The sequence below is a fragment of the Hirundo rustica genome, chromosome 8, assembly GCF_015227805.2.
Source record: "Hirundo rustica isolate bHirRus1 chromosome 8, bHirRus1.pri.v3, whole genome shotgun sequence".
NCBI lineage: Eukaryota > Metazoa > Chordata > Aves > Passeriformes > Hirundinidae > Hirundo > Hirundo rustica.
This window is the reverse complement of record NC_053457.1, coordinates 10,845,056-10,866,330: the sequence shown is the minus strand read 5'-3', so window position 1 is coordinate 10,866,330 and position 21,275 is coordinate 10,845,056. Positions and strand designations below refer to the sequence as shown.

Sequence of the window (21,275 nt, the reverse complement as noted above, 5' to 3'; positions counted from 1 at the left end):
CACTGGAGTAAAGGCTGGGGAGGATTACTGCTGCCAGTTGAATTGACAGTGTAATTTGTTACAGCAGCTTGGTATTTCTCAAAAATTTGCAACTCCACTGAATTGTCACCTTCCTAATTATTTTGGCAGAGCTGAAAGGGTCAGGCACAGAGTGCAATCTCTCTCAACTGTCAAACAGAAGATGGTGTTTGTAGGTATTACACCTCTTCACTCCCAGCTCTGATGTGCAGGATTGGATTCCAGGGGAGAAGCAGACAAACTACTCCCTGTATTTTTTCAGTGCAGTAAATGTGAAAATTCAATTGTTCATTTAAAATACAAAGACGCACTGTTTGGTCGTACTTGACAAAAGGATGACTGTTCTTTCCTGTGTCATACCAGCAAGGATTGTTTCTTCTCACACACAACTAGGAAGAGTTGGGCAATATACCTGCACATTTATGCACTAATTTAATATATAGAAGTTAAATCTCCTCTTTCTGTGAAAAGGAAAATTATGTGAAAAAGTTTTGGTGAGTTCAGAATCAAGTGCCCGTGTTAAGTTTTTGTTGTCTCTTCCTTAACTTAAAACGCCTCAGTTAAAAATGTGGGATTTTCTTAGTTGGCATTGCTGCCTTCCATTAAGAACTCAAATTCTACCTGAATTCTGGTTTTTGAAGGGGGTGTGTGTGAGCTTTTTGTTTGTTCTTCTTAGACCCTTTCATCTTTTTATTAGAAATGTTTCAACAACAGCTACATTAAAAAACAAGCCCAAACTTACAACAGAACTCTTGTGTGATTCAAGGAAACTGCAGTGAGATTGATTTTTTTTTTTTTTTTTTCCCCTCCTCTATTCTAAGTTTACCTTGTGGTTTAAGATGTTGAGTAGGAAATATTCTGATAACCCAGGCTTGCTTTTGTGTCTGTCCATCTTCCTGAAGGATAGACTGGATGTATTGGATTTTTTTAGGTAGTGAAGCTAAGTGAATAAATAGTCTCCTCATAAGAAGAAAGAACAGTTGATCTCATATTTTTTCCAGAAGAGAAAAGAGTCATTTCCACACAGCTAAAATGTGCAATCCCTAATCCTACAGAGATATTTAAAAAGATAATACTTTTTCTGAGGAAACTGCTTGGCTTTTAAATTAGCATTGTCTAAAAGCATTGACTTTTCAAAAATAATGAACTGTCCACCCTGCTCATATCTTTAGGAGCCAGGAAATAACAATGGAAGAAGATGTTAAAAAAAACCAAAGAAATAATCCAAGGCAGTAGCATTATAATTGACTGATGAACAATACTAGGCTTTTCTCTCTCAGAAATAGTAAGAGCAGCCTAATGTATTGTTCATAGAATCATATAGCATTAAGGGTTGGACCCTTAATCTTCACCCTAGATAATTCATAGGACTAACATTTTGCAACAATCTACTTTGGGTTTCCCTTATAGTTTAGGTTAGGTAACTAGGATAGTAATTCAGGGCGATTTTACTCAGGGACTTATTAAAAAAAATCTTACCTGTAAGTTTGTTACCCATAAGGGTATATATAGTGTTTGGTTTCCATTATAAAATTAAATAAAAACTGATTTTATTTGTGATTCAAGTTATTTCAATAATATGAATAATGCTTAATGAAGTTCAGTTTTAAGTTTTTTGTGGGCTTCAATTAAAGTATATGATTAAATCTGCTTCTTCACTACCTAAAGGATTTGGGAAAATTCATAGGAAAGCAGATACTGATTCCTAGTTCTGCATTAATTGAGCTCCTATGTTATTGATAATATGAGGGAAGGCCAACTGCAGAAGCAATCTTTCCCAGATTTCCATCTCTTTTAAGGCTTTCTTGGAAGGGAACTTTTTTGGCACTTTATTCTTAGCTGCATTTTGCAAAGTGACTGTTATATTGCTGAAGGATCTGCCTTTTCCTCCAGAATGCCGTGATCTCAGTTTTTGGAAAATATTATTCCCTGTGTTGGCTATAATAACACATTGGGACAGTTACTAAAGCAAGAACAGCAATAAATCAGTTCCTGAGTTCTAAGGTTCAGTGGATGATGTGTGTTGGGCTCGAAGGCAGCAGTATCTTCAGTGGGGTACACGTGGATTTAAACCAAGCTTTGCCTGTGCTTTTATAGGAGAGCACAGGCTTTGGTGCCATGTGATGCAATGTTTTCTGTATAGTTCTCAGATCTTAGATCCTTACATGTTCCTCATTCCTGTGATACCGGTGGTCTCAAAATGTTCCCTCCTCAGGAATTCCTAAGAGGTGGGAAAATTCAGTGATGCCTGTTGTGAGAGGTGGGAGGCCCAGAGTTAGAAGAGACAGTGATTTGTCCAAGGTAATGCAGCTTCTCTGTGATAGGAGGCAACTGAAGCAGTGTCTCAACTTTTGGCACATTCTTTGTCTTTAGTCACTTCTGGCTTACTTCATTTTCTCTAGAAAAGAGAAGAAGAGGAAAGACAGAAAGGTGAGGAGCTAATCAGGCAGCAGGAAGAAATCCGGGCAAAGGAGTTGTACCTGAGCCTCAAGCAAGCTCAGCAGCACAGTCAGCACAGCGATGACGACCAGGAGTGGGAAGAGCAGTGTGAGTAAAGCTACCTTCACAGCATTACTCTATTTCTGAAGGCAGACAAAAGGACACATGCAGAATGGAGAAGGAGTGGCCAAAAAAATCTCTTCTACCAAGAGCAATACAAAGTGCCGTATTATTTTGGTGGAAATTGCCAGCTTAAAATTACAAACAGAAGTTTCGGATTTCTTTCTGACCTGTGACAATGCCTTATAGAAAATATTTTGTGTACAATGACTGAGATCATTAAATTCTGTCTAATGTACTTAATTAACAGTTTCGGCTTAGTAACAGTAACTCAGGGCACAGTTATTTTGACAGCTTGTCCTCAGCTATCTCTGAAGAGAGAAAATCTGTCTTCATCAGTATTTTAATTGCTTCCATCTGGTAGTGGGGTGAAGCTACGATATCAATGCTGAAACTCACTTCATTCCAAAATATTACAGTAAATCATACTTAGATTGTTGCTCTATAAAAACCACCTGATGATGATGATGATGATCTCACTCTATGGAAATATTGTTCCTTTTTAGATAGCCTGAAATTCTTTATGACTATCATAATTGTGATTAATTTCAATTTTTTGTTATTTTTAAAAGCCTATAAAGAACAAGACAACTATATTATTGTATAGATGTATACATTAATACCGTAGATAAATCAAGGTCCACATTATGGATACATTTCAAAATATACAATAAGTTTATTTTATGGCTTTAGTCATCACTTCATTAATTCCTGAGGACTAATTACTGAAGTGCTGTTACCTGAAATTGATCTGATAATGAATGATTCTGTGCAAGATGAATTAAATCTATAAGATACACTGGTGCCATTTCCCAAGCTCATAACAGGGTATGTTAATTTTGATCAATAAAACCTCTGTATATTACATTGTCAGTAAAGATAAAGTAATTATTTTCTGGAGAATTATCTAAGTCCAGGTGTAAATGCTTATATGGAAAGAAAAACTAATTTTCTATATTTTGGGTATGTGAGAGCAATGTGATTTGGGGAAAAGTAGCCTTTTAGTTCTATAGAAAATCAGCATCAGCTGGCAACCCAGCATAGAGCATAGTATTATGTACTTTAGGATTTCTTTGATGCTACATAAGGAAAGAAAATACATTTCAACCATGTTGTTAAAAGAAAAAAATGAATCCGTGTTAACTTTACACTGAAATAAAACAAAATACTAGAAACACTACTAAAACCAGGTATCATTTTCTTACTGCTGCATTAATGAGGTAACTGAGGTTTTAAATTGTTGCCTCTGTTTTCTTGAGTAATGCTGTCAGTGCAGGGATAGACATCAAAAATGCAATAGAGTGATTATTGAGAAGGGAGGGAGAAAAAGGAATAAGCTATGAAAGGTTTTGACCACGAGTTCTGTAATGGCATTTTTGGTCTGTTGAAACACTTGTGACTGCATCACACGCTGGTGGGGACAGTCTGCCACCAGTACTTTTTCTTGGGAAAGCTTTGGGGTATTGTGTATGCTCTGGAGGAATTCTATCACCTCCAGTCTCTGTGCCTCAGTACCTGCAGGTGTATCCCCTCACCCAAAGGTGACCCGGAGCTGCGGAGCCTGGTCCCCAGCAGCAGCACTGCCAGGGCAGAGCAAAAGCTCAGCACCTTCTCTCTGGCTGCTGGCTTCGCAGCCTGCTGTAAATTCTGTGCTGCCAGAGTTATGCTGTTAGCAGTAATTGATTTAGCATTAAGCTAACTGCAGACTAATGACTAGAATGTACCATATCCTTGTTTATCCTCCTACGCTTATCTCGGTGTGTCAATTTATCCCCGTTGGTTTGAGGGCTCAGAACCGTGCTCCATTAGCAAATGGGTGTGACAACTGAAGATAGGAAGATGCAGTGTTTAGTGCCTTATCTGAGACCAGTTGCTGGCTGGTTTAGACTACGCTATCAAACTTTGCACTGAGTTTCCTTAGGCGTATTAATGTTTTCCATTTCCTCAACTTTACCGCAAGAGGCAAAATGTGCAGCAGATAGTCAGTAACAAATATTTGGAAGTGGGAACATCTGAAATTGCTTTGAAATTAATTAGTACCTCAGGTTCACCAGATCTTTTATTTTTTATTTCGGTTCCAGATATTTTTTTCTTTTTATGGTAATCCTTACATTTTGTCTGCAAGTATTCCTGTGGGGCACTGAGAGGAAATTTAGTGAAGTTAGGCAAAGATGTCCACAAGTCAGCTTTTCTAAGTAATAAATAAATGCATGAATGCATAAGAGAATTACAAGCAGATGTAATATTTACATTTTTTGCCACTACAATCCTGCAGTGGAGTGCCTATTAGGAAGAAGCAGGTTCCTTTGGGTCTTACCTCCTTGAAGTGAGCCCTGCCCTGTTCCACAGAGCTGGGGCTTAGCGCTGCAGGGGGACAGCAGTGCTAGAGCAGGAACCGGGGACAGAAATGCACCCATGATATTGATGACTCTACTAACTTGTTTAGTAGATGGCATTCAGAATGTGATGGGGATTCATCTCTCCTCATCACATTATCCCTCAGCTGTTTATTGCCAAGGCAATAAGCAAAATGGTGCTAATATTAATTTTTGTTGTTCGGTTCAGTTTGCTTCTGCTGTTTGCCAAAGAACAATAATGGCCCACAGAACTACTGTGTTAATTGAAATACATGATTTTAGGGCTTTTTATTATACTAAATAACAAATGTAGAATAACTTTGGAAATTGGTGCCAAAAGAGAAAAATTATGTTGTAAGAGCAATTACACACTTTGATTTCATATAAAAGATATATATTGGGGTAGTTTAGAGGGCAGCTGTAAGTTAATAAGTTGAGGAGTGATATTGGTTGGCAAGTGAAAACATAAACGGTGGAAGACTTATTCAGAGAGTCTACTGTTCAAAATTCTTATTTTTGAAGCTGAGAAGAGAAACTAAACTTGGGACGGTACGCATTCTCATTAGTTTTGAACATTTCTGCGTGCTGTTCCATTTTTAGGTTTTTAGTTTATTTAAGTGTGACCTCTCTTTGTGAAGGCAAAAAAAGAATCTGTGAAACATAATAAGAAAGCTGTAGCATGAATATTCATTTGACTGAATATTGCAAAAGGCATTCTGTTAATATACTTACAAAGCCCTGCAAACTGCATCAGGCAGGGAAGTGCTCAGATGCCATCTGACCAACTTTATTCATTTCCAGAAAAAAAATTATTCCAGTAAAAATGTAGACTGAGATGAGTGAGTTGAACTATTCTTTTGCCTTTCCCCAAGCACCTACTTTTGGTCTCTCTTGGAAGAAGGATACCAGGCTGTCTCATTATAGCTTCTTTTATAACGTTATATTTTTATGTTCTTCTATGAATGTCTATGAATTTATTTTTGCCTGGCTTTTAAAGGAATTCATTGGGTATTTATGTTCCTCAAAAATTCAAGTGAGTTTACTGGCAGGAGCATTGATAAAATACAGAATTTTAGAGTGAGTGGCCCCCAGTTTAGCTGTGCATTAACTAAGAAAGTGCTCAGCCTTACATATATGAGCCCTCTGAACTCCAAGAGGTCTCACAGTGCACTGTTGAATAGGAATGAGATTATTTGCATGCGTTCAGATAAGACTGCTGAACTGAAGACATATTGCAGCGTATTTGTGGGAAGTTATATTTTCCTATTAGGAAAGGGAAAAAACTCTGTGTGATTTGTATGTGCACTCAGAAAATCTGAAGATTGAATTTTATCTATTAGTTAGTCATTTTGAATAGCTCATTAACAAGCTTCCAAGAATTTTTAACGAGGGGAAAGTGTAAACAAAATAATTTAAAAATTCTGATGCATATTCAAAGCTTGTATTTGGTGTTTCTTTCAGCTTTCACATATCTGACTGTAAATCAAAGCTCTTCAAAAGCACAAAATAGATGATAGAAAATGGAGAGGTCTTAGTCTTTCACAAATTATTTGATCAAGTTCAGCTGCAGTGCAGTATGAAGTAATCTTCATCTATATCAAAAGATTTGGTGTTAGAACTTTGCCAGGACTGCTAATAGGGATTTCCCAATCCTAAGAAAATATAGAAGACAAAAGGCACCTTAGGTTAGCATAGAGAAAGGATAGATTCTCATAAACTGTTCATGGAAAACAAGGTGAACCCAAGCCAACCCCTCTAGGAGCCAAGGAGCCCCTGCATACCCAGATTTGGGGTTTGCTCCTTGTAGTTAGAGGATGTTCACATTGCATGTCACAGAGATGTGTCTGAGCAGGCTTTAAACTGTTCATTGACAACTGGATAATGATGGCAGCAGAGACCTGTCTTGGATGTATTTACCAGCTTTCCAGGAGGGCTTGGTCACCCATTTTTGGCCTGCTGTGCTGAGGCTGCAATTACAGTGGTACACACCCCTCTGAGCAGCTCAGGCATTTCTACACAAGCTCCAGTTCCATGAGGGCAGAAACGTCTTCATTTCATGAGCACTGGAGCATGTACCTGTTGTTGGTATCACCAACACCAGAAGAGAAAACCTGTCTTGGAGCTGGTCTTACGGGACCTGGCTGAACTATAGATCTCCCACGGGCTTGACAAATCCCTTATTTCCCCATCTTGTCAGTCCTTACATTATTCCATGAAATAAAAGAAAGATGTAAGACTATATAAATGATTAATTGTAGTAATTCTTTATGCTGGACATATGGATCTGTTATGGTGATTCAGAGCTTTTAGGTTTTTTTTCCTAGATATCTAATCTCCCCACTGAAAATATTGACTGACTACACTACTCGTGTTTTTCACAGGGGTCATGCCAGAAGTAAATTTACTGTAAAAGGACAGCCAGCTAAGAAAAGTAATCTGTTTCTACTTAAGTCAATACTAGAAGTCCTGACTACTTTTGCTTTCTTGTTACTGGAAAGGTTACGAAGTGTCTTGAAATACAAGTAATGTAGAATTTTGGCTTCTTCTATCTTAAAATATTTGTGCTAGACTTGATCCAGACATAAAGTTCTCCTCCTAGCGAGATGGTTCAAAGCCATAGAGAGAAATATGAATAGTCATGAAATTCTGTTGTAAGAAAAACCTTCTACAAAAATACATCCTGATTTACCTTCAGACTGAGTGACTTTCTCAAGATAAGATAAATTTGTGGGAAGCGTCAGTATGGGAGGATGGTTCATGTGGTATATATCATTTTGTCTGGGGTATAGTGAAAAATATTTCTGTAGATTCCTGACTGGGATGACTTTATCCCCAATACTATTTCCAGTCACCAAACATGGTTGTTGATGCCAGTGACTGATTATTTGCTCAAAAATCCCCTTGACCAATCAGGGATTAAAAGAAACTTAGGACAACCTAGGAACACAGGTCCACAGTTGAAGCTGTACTAGACAACTTCTAAAGGCAGAGAAAAGCGAAGGATGTTTTTGGGAGTAACTACAGGGATGGAGATACGGAGAAAATTGACGAGTCCACTAACGAGAAAAAATGGATTAAGAGATCCTATGCATCCCTATGGTCAATGATACAATTCAGATGCCTCCACTGGGAAATTTCAATAAAAAATCTTCATAATGTGAAAGAGATGATTCTGTATCTGAAATCTCAATATTTATATGCAGCATGTGTACACAGACACACATGCACAGGTATGGGTATGTACATAAATGTAAACACACATACATAGATGTATATGTATGCATAGGGAGGGCTGCATGTCATGCCTCCAAAAGGTTTTCTGAATATTAACAGTTGCAAACTATGCTACCTCACCTCATACTTCTGTGATAAGTACTAAAGTTTGATAGTTTGGGACAATGTATTCTGGGTCACTGATTTCTGATGATACAGCTTTGTTGGCTAGCAAAAATATAATAGGAATGTCTATTGAAAAGAATGCCTAGTATCGAGAAAAGTGGGCCATGAAGATACCTTGCTTTTCTCATTGCCAGACAGCCTGTACATCAGTAAAAGAGTCCCAGAAAGCTCCAGGCAGTCTGCCCTCAATCTGAATATTGTGATGGTGACAAACTATTGAGGGCTTCTAGATGTCTTACAAAGTTGCATCGCATTCATCTTCCTTGCAGTCTCTCCTTGTCTCAGCACAAAGTTCATGTTTAAAGTGACCATTACTGAGTGGCTTTATAAAAGATAAAACACAGAAATACTGGAGCCATTGAAACAGTATATGTAAATGACATTATCTACCCTTAAAAATAACAATCTGTAAGATAAATAGTGAAGTCTGTTACCTTGTGTTTCCTGTGCTGTGCATTTTTTTGTTACCGTGTTTAGCCAAAACTGCAGGGTATGTAGTTAAGCGAAACTGAAATCCTGCCAGTTGCACAGATATGAAGCATCTACAAATTGTTTATTATGCTATCTTGATGAGCTTTTAGTCCTACATATCTTTCTGCTTATGATAATATTATATAATTCTAAGCTTAAAGGTTTTTTCCTCTCCCTCATTTGCCCACAAGGTTTTATTTCATTTCATTTGGCTTTGAGTGCTTTTATTTCTTGATTGCATAAAACCTTCTTAGAATTTGGAAGTTAAATCCAGTTACAGTTCTGCTTGCTTTAAATGGGGAGTATAAACCAGAGGGATGCAGCCTGATGAAATGCAGCTGTCTGGTATTATATCATGCATTCCTAGTCACAGGTAAAATCACAGGGGAGTAGGAAATGGAGTGTTCACTTTATGAACTGGGTATGATCTAAGCCAGGATCGTCATGGCAGGATTGATAATTGCTACTGGAGGCCATAGCTAGCTTCTTTAATGTTTGCTTCGCTGCATGTTAAAGGTTTGTTTTGCACTGGAATAATTTGCCTGCCTGCAGTTATTTGTGACTCAAAAACATCATCCAAATGGGGCTTGAGGCACAAGAAAAGAGCTGATAGATGACGAATATTTGCAGTAGAATTCTCAGTGCATTTGAGTTATACCATGTCAAAGACAGGATTGTTGGAACATTAATTTTAAAATGAAGAAGCTTTAGTGAAAGATGCCTGAGCTGCAGTGGCCAGAACAGCAGTCTCATCTCAGGCTACAGAAATGGGTAACTCCCTGCTCAGTGCCATTGTTAGGTGTGTATTAATTCTTCCAGCACAAATTCTGATTCTCCATATACAATTTCAGAGACCAAAGTGTGAGGCAACCCCATCCGTAGCATCAACGTGGCCTTTCCAATGGCTATTAATTTATCCTTTGTTACTGAAACCATTTTTAGGCTGTGAATTTCAAGCTGGAGATGTCTGTGACTATAAGTACCATGACAAAGATAGCATATGCCTTTCAGAAAGCAAATGGCACTGACAAAGTGCACCCTACATGTCTGTTTTTATAATGGCAAATTTTGGGAGTTGACCCTTCAATTCTAGTTATGTTCATAGTGGCAAAGAACACTGTTAGACACAGACTTAATTTTAAGCGGTAATTAACATCTTTTCTTGAAACACAGAACTTGGTGCACTTCCAGGGGAAAAGATGTCCCTAAGCAGAATTTCTCTTATTACAGCCAAAATAAGTGTCAGATTTAATCACAATATGTAGAGGCTCAGTTGTTGCCAGTAGTGGTCAGATCATTAATAATTTGAGGCTTCTTCTAGAGGTGGGCCCGTGTTTGATGCATCAGGGAGGTCATCCAGTTATCCATCTTTGGTAATGTGTCACAATTTGTACATTCTTAAAATCAGCTCATACGAGAATAAGGGCACGAAGATGCCTGTAAGCAGAGGGGTAGATGGCAGTTTGTGTTTCTAAACCTCTCCCCCCGTTCATTCCGCCCAGTGCGCCGCTCCAAGGCTGCGGACGAGGAGAGGAGGCACAAAGCGCGCAGGGCGCGGGACGAGTACCGACGGCAGTCCCTGCGTGCCATCCAGAAGGGAAGAGTGGCTGGCCTGAGTCATTTGTTCCAGGGGACAAACCTCAGCAACGATCAGGAGATCAAACTGAACAACAACAGTGCGAGCCCTTTGCTGTCTCCTGCAGCGTCCAGGTTGGTTTGTGCTGGAGTGGTTTTGAAAGAGTTTTCTCTTGGATTGCTCCCTCTCCAATCCCCACCATTTCAACAAGATAGTCTTCAGGTTTTGGGAGTGCTCAGTCTTGCTATTTCTTGATGATCAGAAAGAAGAATGTTTAAAGGAGAAGAAAAACGTATTTATGGCAAACTAAATGCCATTTATCTTCAGGCAGATTTCTTAGAGTTCACACAGATGACTCCTTGAAAAGACAGTATGAGATCAGTATGCGAGGCTGTGCTACAGGGAAGACAAATGGACAAATTCTTAGGCAAGTCTTAAGCCTCAAGCCTAAAACTTCCTGCTGCTTAGCAGTTTGTTGGTTTTGTTTGTTTACAGAGAGCAGTCCTAAGTTCCAGAGGCTTTTAGTTTTTTGTGGCCTTTTTTCAGGTAAAACCAAGTGTCTTTGGTATTTATTAATCATTCATTTGACTATTTAGGGAGCAAAATTAATTGCAGTAGAGGAAAAGAATCCAGACTCGAGGATGATTCCTACTGGCTAAAACACATAGAAAGTAGTAGGAAGAGTAAGGCAGGCTGTCAAATAGAGAATGCAAAGGAAACGTAAAAGTTTAAACAAAACATTCCCTCTATTGTGCTTAGTGGTTTCTGTTTGGAGACACAGTGCGTTATAGCTGATACTGATTTAGTTTTTTGCCAGTAAAAAGGAACGTACTCAAGAAGAAAGAATTGCTTGTCAGTATTTATATTGGAAAAAAAATGAGGTGGAAAAGGAAAGCTGACTGAAATGTCCATTGTGGTAAATTGTTTTTTTTCAATTTAAGTTCTGTAAGAAAATGTTTAAGGTGCAAATATAAAAAACCATACCACTGTGGTTTCCATAAAAACACAAAGTAATTTTAACAAATTTTAAAAAGATAAAGGTGTTCCGTGAGTTGTACTGAAGTTACGCGGACCATTTTGCAGCTGTATGTTTTATAAATGTGCAAAAAGAGATGAATATTTCTATTGTCCCTTTTTTCCATACGCTGCTGATGCTCTGTCTTTCCGTGCAGCAACATCTGGGAGCGCCCTTCTCGGCCCTTCTCCCGAGACGTGATCATTCGCTGGTTCAAGGAGGAGCAGATCCCTCGGCGGGCTGGCTTTGAGAGGAACACCAACAGGATTGCTCCATGGTTCCATGGTAATTCCCTGACCCCTCATTTCATGTGTAACAGAGCTGTCAGCATCTGCTTGGGAAATGAATCTTGCCAGCTTCTGTCCCAAAAAAGCAAAACCTACTGACATGGTAAAACCGAGTGCCTGTTAAAACCAGACTTTTGTGTCTTTCCTACTATTAATATATGATTTTTATTTATTCTTTTTAGCTATTAAGTAGACTAATTTGGGGCTCACATAATCCAAGGTTTTTCAGGAATATTTTGTTCAAAATATACTTGCTGCATGATAGCAAACCAAGCAAGAGTATTGAGACCAAGATAGGGTGAGAAGTACTCCAAAATTAACTGGAAAATACTACAATGATGTGGTATGTGGATGACTCATGTTCAAGTTCTTGATTTACCATTATTTCGAGAATGACTTGAGCTCAGATATTTTTAATCCTTGTTATACTTTATAAACTGGGGCAGCATTTTTTATTTCTTGATTTCTTTTTAAAATAAAAATGATTTTTTTCCCTCCAAAATAATTGAGACGGTATAATTTTAAACAGTTTTCCTGAAACAGGAAATGTGAAGATCCAAAAATTTGCTGTCTTTTCTGCTGGAGTTTCTAGCATCTCTGAGACTTTTGCTTTGTATAGCATTTGCAATGCAGCCGAATCTTTGATATCGTATTCACAGGTAAGACACCTTATTTTTGTAGGTATTAGCAATGACCTTTATATTCAGTATTCTTAGATATTAAAAAAAAAAAAAAAAAAAAAAAAAAAAAAAAAAAAAAGAGTTCTGGTTTAAAAGCTTACATAATTGAGGGACTATGAAGACTTTAAAGTTAAATTTCATTTTTTTTCCACTGCTGCTTTTGATGAGTCTATTGCTTTGTTCAAAGCACTAAGCTGACCCTCCTCTGATTCATGAGTCTCTAAGCCTAAGATGAAGAATGTGTGGGTGTTCTGAAGTGAACCAGGCAAGGATTCTGAATATTTCAGATTTCTGTTTATGATATACAAATCCTCATGAGTTAAAAGACATCAACAAGCTGTTATTTTCATTGGCTTAATTAGTCAAAGACACTGGAGTCAGTCATGTATAGCATGTAAATGCTAAATACTTTAATTTCTTATGAACAATGATGCAGACAGTGTTTGTTTTCTTAGAGAAGACATTTGCTGTGGTTGCTTTTTGAGAGACAAACTGATTAAAATGTCATTTGCGGACATTTGCCAAAAGTGTTTCCAAACAGGATCTTTCTGTGTGATCCAATGATAAGTGTTTTCCCTGCCATGTGGGAAGGTCACATCCATGTAAGTTCCTGGGAGGAGTTATGAACATAATTTACGCTTAAAGTTAAGGAGGTATCTGGGCTTGAGCCAATGCCTGTGCAAGCTGTCTACTAATTTTGGTGGCTTTTGGATTAGTCTGTTATTTACAGCAAGAATAAAGACATACATGATAATTCTTTAATTTCTCAGCTCCCACTCTTCATATCTTGAGAAACTGAATGCAATGACTTACAAAAGTGAGCCAAGTACCTAATTTTTCCTTCTCTTACTCCAAGAGTCTGAAAGATAATTAAGATACACTCCCAGCCTAAAGCTCAGTGGTTTTCTTTGCAGGGACCCATGTGAGTGCTGTTTTGGTACCTATTTGCTGAGTGAGTTGTGCTGGTTTCTGCAGCTCTGGTCAGATTAACTGTTACAATTGTAAATTGTGAACAGCTCCACTGCCTCGTAACTCTTCTGCAGTGGTGGAATCTAAAGAGGTTATTATAGCTGCAGTAGTCACTGTTCAGTAGTGTTATGTGGTGCCTCTGTTACAGTTTTTGATGGACACAAACTCTGAGGAAAATCAAACAGAATCACAGATTATGAGGAGTTGGAAGGCACTCTCAAGGATTATCGAGTCTGACTCTTGGCCCTCCTGTTATTTTATATTGTATTCAGGGATCCAGGATATTATGTATGACTTTTTAATGATTTTTGTCTGTGAACAAAAATACAGCAGAATGTATTCGACTTGTATAAGAAATTGGAAGTAAAAATGAAAGTGCATTCTGCAAAGCCCAGAATTGCTGCTGAAAACTCAAGCCACTGGGGCTCCTCAAGCGTCTCTCACAACAAGATATAATCACATCCTTCACATCCTTGAGCAACTTCTGTGTTTTCTTTTATCTCAGTTTCGGACCATAAAATGGGAGTTTAATATTTTGCCTCATGCCAAGGGCTTTTTGAATGCAATGCACTAAGAGAGCCACTGCAGCAGTACTGAAAAAGTAGATACCAGTTTATTACAGAATTATGTGTTTATGCCAGGGTCAGTTGAGCTTGGCTTGCTAGCTTTGACTGTCAGGCTGTTCGGCTTTTTAACTGAAGTAAAGCATTAGCTGATTCACTGTCCTCAAATTGTACTGTGGATATATAACTAATTCTAGTTAAACAGAGGTGAAGCCTTGAAACAAATGCATGTAGCTAAAGTAGCAAACAACAAATAATAATGAAAATGTCTTTCTCATCATATATTTGGCTTATTTTCCACTTTAAGTCATCAAACCAATCTGGATTCCATTTAAAAATACACATTGTCTGGGGCATTTTCATGGTACATGAAACAGGGTAACATATGGCATGCTTAATGTACCTGAAGTTTTCCTTTTGTTTTCATTTGAAGAATCACAAATGAAATGTTTCCTTTGAAGCAGGGAAGTAAAATCTGTAGTAACAAAGTCTTTCAAATCAGAACATTTCTTTCTCTACTCACAAAAAGTAACTTCTTAAATGAATATCAGCTTCAACTTCATCCATCTCTATTTGTCTCTTGAAAGTTCTCTCTCATCAGTTATCTAAATTCAAGCAGATGTTTTTAGCTCATTTGAAAAAGGCTTTACTATTTTCTTCATTAAAAAAATTGACATGTTAAAGATACAAACTGTAATGTACAGCTGAATTCTGGGTATAAATTAATTTATTTTTTGCTCTGTTTGAATAATAGATCCCTGCCAAAACACAGTTCATTTGACCTTCCAATCTAGAATGATTTTTTTAAGTTTGCAAAGAAAAAAAAAATTAAATGTTTTTTATAAATGAAACCCAACTTTAACCCTATCCTAAATAAAATTATTATATGATTGGTATGATTGATATGATATGATATGATATCATATGATATGATCTTTACTACATTTGGGTTGTGCAGAAATGAACTTTTTTTTAAAGTAGCTTATGCCCACTTTGTGGCCACAGTGCGATTATGCTCAATTCTCAAACTATTAAAGTGAAAAAGAATCAGAGCCAGTGATTAAGGTGTAAGCAGGACTGCCTTGGAATTTAATGTAACCAGTGTCTATTTCTTTTGTATCATCTAATAGTTGCCTCAGGTTTGAGTGACAAGAATTTTTTTTAACAATAAAAACTAAGAAATTGGTCTAAATTTAATGAAATGTACAATGTGATAACCAGAAAGTTAATAATTGTATTCTGATTTCCTGCTTGTTAAATGATGAGTATTAGCATGTGAATCAAACTTATATGGGCATCCTCGTGCTGTATCAAGTCGTATGAAAGGTTTTTGTTAATTTGAATTAGGAGCATTCTTTGCCAAGTTGCTGATATGGTTTGAAATCAGGGAAGTAGATTGGCGTTCACAATGGGAGAGCTGTCTCTCAAACAGGCTGGGAAGGGGGACACTTTCCTTGTTTTTGCCAAGTTTAACTTTGAACTGGATTTTTCTTTTCAAACCCCTGTGGGACCCATGCAGAGTAAAGGGAAAGTTATCAGTCTTCCCTGTAGGTTGAAGAGTTTTGCCAGACTATCACAGGCCCTAGCAAACTGTATTTTTCAGTTTATTGCAGACATAAGACACTTGGGCAGAATTCCCTATGGCAACAAAACTAAAGACCCTTCCTCCCCCAAGTATTTAACAAAATGTTGCTGGTGGCTAAAATGTGTATTATTTCCATGTTTGCTCTGTCATCTGCCCTTTAACATTTCTGTTGTGCTTGCAATCTGTTTCAGCACTTTTTTTTCCCCCATTCCAATTAGTTTGTCAGCTGCTACTTTTGATGGTTTTGATATTTTTAACTTCAGATGTTAAGACTGTTCACCCTCACATACTTTGTTCTGCATTTGGTTATTTTCCATTCAGAATATAAGAGTCTTTGCAGAGGGTGTTGATCTCGAAATATTTCCCCAGCTTTAGTTGAGAGCAATGTTTTATGATTGTTGCTGTTTATACACAATCTAGCAGGGATCTCTCAGGTGTGGAATGAGCATAGTACAGAATTTATTCATTGCCTGTCTGTGGGTGGCTGTGTGCTTGTTTGCCAAGCATCTGCTGCAGCACTATCAGATCTCCACTTGCCTTCAGGTTGAAAGGAAAGTTCAGAGGCTGGTATCACAGATCTGGAAACATGAGGTAGTTGCCCTAAAGGCTGTACCTTTAAAATGTAATTGCAGCGGCATGGTGCTATCGTGCAGACCCATTTCACCGGGGGAAGTCAGAGTGGGGGTGCAGTTAAGGGAGTGGGGAGCTGTGGAGGAGCTGATCAGAGCAAATCAAAGGATGGGTTGAAAGAATGCTCAGAGACAAATAATATTCAGGAGCTGAATAATCTCTGAGGTCAGGGGAGCCAGGGAAGAAAATTTTCAATTTAACAGGAATGCTTACAGATCAAGCTTTAACCTCGGATGGCTAATGCTGTTTTCAGGAAGAAACTTGTTTTCAAGAGGAAAATCTAGAGAGTGATAATGGTTCTGCAAATCAGGTGTTCTCAGTAAGGGCGGTATTTCGGAAAGTCTATTAATTATGAGTCCTTGAACAGCAATGAGGGCACTGGGCATATTCATAAAGCTGAACTGTGAGAAATATAACATATAGCTGGTATTGTAATATTTTTTAAAGTATGTAGAAATGAGAGTGGTCTGTTTGAAGAACACCTAAGAGGGAATAAAGTTTTCTGCTTTGAGCACAAAAGCATGCTTTTTCTTCTGCTCTTGAAGAGGAACCTTACAGTTTTTCAATAAATGCTTGTTACGAAGATGTAAAGCAAGTGTTGTAAATCCAGCAGAAGTACAACCTCCTTGATATTAATGATCTATTTTCTAATTCACTGCTTTATCATTGTCTAGGTATTACATCTGTTTGAGAAAGTGTACATGTAGATTGCTTAAGTAAACTGAGCCCTAGGGGTCTGGGATTCTTTTTTCTTCTAGAATTGTAGCTGATGATAAAAAGTTTCAAAGTTTGTTAAATATCTGAATTCACTGAGAGCTTTTCACTGTCTCCCACAGGACTTAAAGGATGCAAAAAAGAAAAAAAAGCAATATATGCAAGGCTTGGTATCTAAAATGTTCTGTGGCTGGGAAACATCTGGAACGGAATCAGAGAATTCCTGACTCAAATTAAAATTGTGAATATCAGTGTACCTGTTGCACACATTTGCAGGACAGGTCCAGTTCTCTGATTTATGCAAGCAATGAAGAAGGGGAAGTGAAATTAAATAAAAAAGGTTACAGAAAATCAAAATTTATTTTGAACCATTGTCAGGGAAAGATTAAAAAAAAGGATACTTTTGAGATTATTGATTTCAAAGAGATTATGTCCTACTTCCTTTATTATAAAGGTAAAGTTCTCTGTTCTCTGCCAGTCAGTTCTCAGAGAGGATGGAGACAGTTGTGATCAGCAGTTCAAATATCTGTGGGCTTTGTGACTTGTGACGGCTGCAGGGATACACCCAAGTCCACACAGTCTGTCAGATATTGCCACCTGCTTGATTTCGTGCAAAACAAGTAATGCCACAGCTAATTAGTATCAATCACCATCCCCAATCTGTGTGGTTTTCTCAGAAAAGTTTGGTAGGGATGGGTGTTACCTTTGTTGGGAGTCTTGGAGGAAGAGCAGATATGGAATAAGTTTGCACACCATATTACACTCTCATCACATAAGCCTGCATTAAAGAAGGGTTGAGAAGTACAGTTGGGCCTGAGTGGGAAGGCATGCCCGGCTGCCACCTCTGCTGTCCCCATCCCGTGGTTACACAGAGCACAGGAGGTGCCAAGGCTGTTTAGTTCTGTGCTTTCCCTCACCGCTGCCCTGAGGCACAGAATGATGATATTCCTGGCCCCGTGGTGCTGCAGGGTGAATTATACAGAGGGGCTGCTAAACCCTCTGTGAGGCTGCAAATTCTGTCTTGAATTTGAATGGCAGAGGTTAGGCTCATGTTGGGTCTGTGCCATTGCCTTTAAATACTAACACTATTGTAATTTTACTTTACAATTATTATAAAGCAGTAATCTTTATAACCTACACATAGAGGTTTTAATGCAGCACCAAACACGAAGCAGTTTGTCCTTGCAGTTTTATATTCGTTCTTTATATGGGTGGATATAAGTATGAAAGCTGTTATTAGAGTCATGATAATCTCTTTACTTCCTGTGAGATGGAACATTATGTTCAAAATCAAACGTTTACTAGCTGTTCTGATAGTATTTTTCAAAGATCACACAGTATTTGGAGTTAAGTGTTGAGGTCCTATGATGGATTCTTGATTTTTTTTGTCTTAAGCCAGACCCTTAACGTAACAGAACCCAAATGCTTGGGAGCTGAGGAAGCAATTCAGCTCTCAGCTTCTTTTTTAAGAAATGAGAGGTGTTTTGTTGTTTTCTGAGAAATAGGATGATCCTTCACACACTAATTCATTCCACTTAGGTCATAACGATTGTTTCAGACTGTCAGTTCTTTTGAAGGCCTTGGAATTGTTTTTCTTATGCCATTAGAGTTCCAAAGCGTCTACGCAGACAGGTTATTAGCAAACAAAATAAATGTTTTAGACTCGTGGCTCCTCTTGGAAGGGAGCAAAGTATCAAAGTGAGGTAATGTGAGCTGTAACACACGACAAGGAGAAAGGAAGCACAAAAGAACAGCGGGGAAATTGTAGAATGAGGCAGTTGAATAATTAATGTAAATAGGCTAATTGCTAATGTGAAATGAGCTTTCTTATTCTTTTACAATGCATTGTCCTTCTTGGCTGCTTTTTAACTGGAAGCAATATTCTAAAGATTTGGCACGGTCTGAAGATAGAAGGCAGCAATTTTTCTTAGCAGGTATGGTAGACATTTGAAATGAGAGATAATAAAGAACACGTGAGCACAAAGGGGAAACAGGTATGGTGTGTTAACAATTTCATGGACACAAACAGGTCAGGTACAGAGCCCAGACAGTGCAGGGTTAGTTAAAAATAATAATAATAAAAAAGAGGCTTTTCAAGTTTTTGTCAGGCAATTCTTTGCATAAGTGAAGAATATTCAGCAACTTTGTCAGAGAGTTTACTCCCATGTGAATTTACTCAAAAAATATTGAATATCAAATTCCTTTACATTTTGAAGACATTTTCCCTTTCACTTAAAACACTTAAGATTTTCTTGTCCATCTGCTACTATTAGAGCATGCCATTGTGAGCAATTATGATTTTGCTTAGTAAGCCATCGTGGTAGCTTACAGTATTTCCCTGTAATTTTTCATGACAGTTCTGTCTCCATTTTGAACTACTCTGTGTGTGAGTACATTTCTCTGTTACTGCAGCTCCTCCAGGCTTTATCACATTGTCTAAGACAAAAAGGAGAGGTATGTCTGGACAGAAAGCTCTGCTCTTAGTGCTTAGATATGAGGAATGGTTTATAAAAGCCATGTGATAAAAGTTCAAGGATTATTTGGAAGAAATCATTAGTAAAGACATGAAAGTCACATTTTACACAAAATGCGGAGTTTTACACATGTGTGAAAAACCAAGACATCTTATAAACGACCCAGGTTGCTTATAGTAAGACTGGAAGGAGTTAGGATGCTTTGATGGTGACCAAAGCAAATGCAGAAGGCCTTATTCATCTGTCCAGCAGCCTGAGTCCGAGCAGTGGCACCCCTGTACATGTACTATAGTCTGGTCCTTACCTGCTGGACCATGCTTTCTCCTACCACTGGCATTGTGGATGTGCCAGTTGGAGTTTATCTATGCACAAGGCACTCTTAGATATCAGTCACTACCAGCACAAGACATTCAGCTCATACTGTGCACCTTTAAATGCTGTGTCTGTTTGCTTCCTGATCATCCCCTCTAGCAAACCACAGGTATCCTGTGCAGAACCTTGTTAGTCCTGGATGAATTGCTCATATCCTGCTTATTGTTAGTCTATATCTAAGTTTTATCAGCATGCCCTGCAGCTCTTCTTCCTTTGCCAGCATGCTTACAAGAATGTGCTTTCTCTTTCACAGGCTTCTGTATATATTTTCATCAGCTTACAATAGACTGAGTTATGTTTATTATTTTATCTATTTAAAGCCTAGCAAACACTTGCAGACCCAAGGTCGGTAAATTTCCCTGATTTCCCAGCAGCTGGACCCCTTATTGGTCCTTCTTCTTGCTCTGCTAGGCATTGAACCTGCAGTCCTATTGATCCAGCCTCAAGGGAAAAGATTACAAATTATTAGTTTGCCAGCTCCTCTGAGGTAATACTATTTTCCTGCTAAGCAAAGACAACGCTCTCAAACAGGGTACCAGCGTGTATTCTGTGTAGTCGTGCAAAGGGGAGAAAGTCTGGGGCTGGTTTTATGTTGCTTGTTTACCTTAATTCCAGTTCACCCGGTTAGAAGCAGATCATGACACTCAAACTCCTTTCCCCACAGGAGGTAACAGTAGGAGAAACAGAGGGAAGAGATTTCTGTGACTGCAGGCAACTAACCTGTGTGTGTCACTGCACCGTGTGCTGCTGGCATGGAGACAGATTGGGGGGGAGAGAGGGAGACAGAAATTTGCCTTGCCCTTGCAAACGTTAGGGGAATGACAGCTTCCTTCCCTTTCAATTTCAGAAAGGTCAGTTCTTCCTTCTTCTCCTGGCCTTTCAGTGAATGGCATTGTCAAAGCACAAACTCAGGACTCCTTTGAAGAAGTAAAGCTCCAAAAGAGCCGTGCGGGTTGGCACGCTGATTGGCATTGGCTCTGACTGCTTCAAACCCTAGCTCTCCATCCAAGATTAACACCAATAATAAAGTACACCAGAGTTCTTAATCTGCAGTGGAGAGGACTGAGACCTAAATTATATGTAATTCCATGGACCATTCTTCCACTGCTGTTACCACTGCTTCTTACAATTAAACACAGCATGGACCTTCCATGAGTGCATGTAGCTATTATAAATTCATTCCAATATGCTTGATAAAAGGAATCTTTTCGACTTGAAGTGTGCCATAAACATTTATAGATATTCAATCCAAAGTACAAGAAAGCAGCAGTTCATTAGTCAAGGGACACAACTCCCTCTCCTATTTTCTCTCTTAAACGCGTTACTGTTTACAGGATGGAGACAGAAGCTTTATGAACTAAGATGGTGGTAGGAACAAGTAATTCTGCACAATTGTTGTATGTGTTCAGTTCCTTTTACCATGTTTCATTCATAAAATTTAGCAAAAATGAAAGAATCTTAGTTCCAGATTTTGTTTTCAAAAATTAAGTAAAAATTTGTGCCTGCTTCTGTTTATAACATTTTTGGAACTTGAGATGAAATTGGTTCCTCCATTGAAGTAATTTCTGTTTCTGAGTAGAGGCTTCAAACCCCTCATTCAGGTTAT

The 21,275-nt window shown here is 38.2% G+C and overlaps 1 protein-coding gene across 1 annotated transcript in view; it reads left to right on the top strand.

The window, feature by feature from the left end:
* Positions 1–21,275, top strand: part of SH2D4B (SH2 domain containing 4B) — a 54,377-nt gene that overhangs the window by 19,131 nt on the left and 13,971 nt on the right. Inside the window, exons 5-7 of the mRNA XM_040071674.1 lie at positions 2,421–2,565; positions 10,307–10,508; positions 11,553–11,680. Coding sequence (XP_039927608.1) covers positions 2,421–2,565; positions 10,307–10,508; positions 11,553–11,680 — 475 coding nt within the window. The remainder of the gene's footprint in view (positions 1–2,420; positions 2,566–10,306; positions 10,509–11,552; positions 11,681–21,275) is intronic.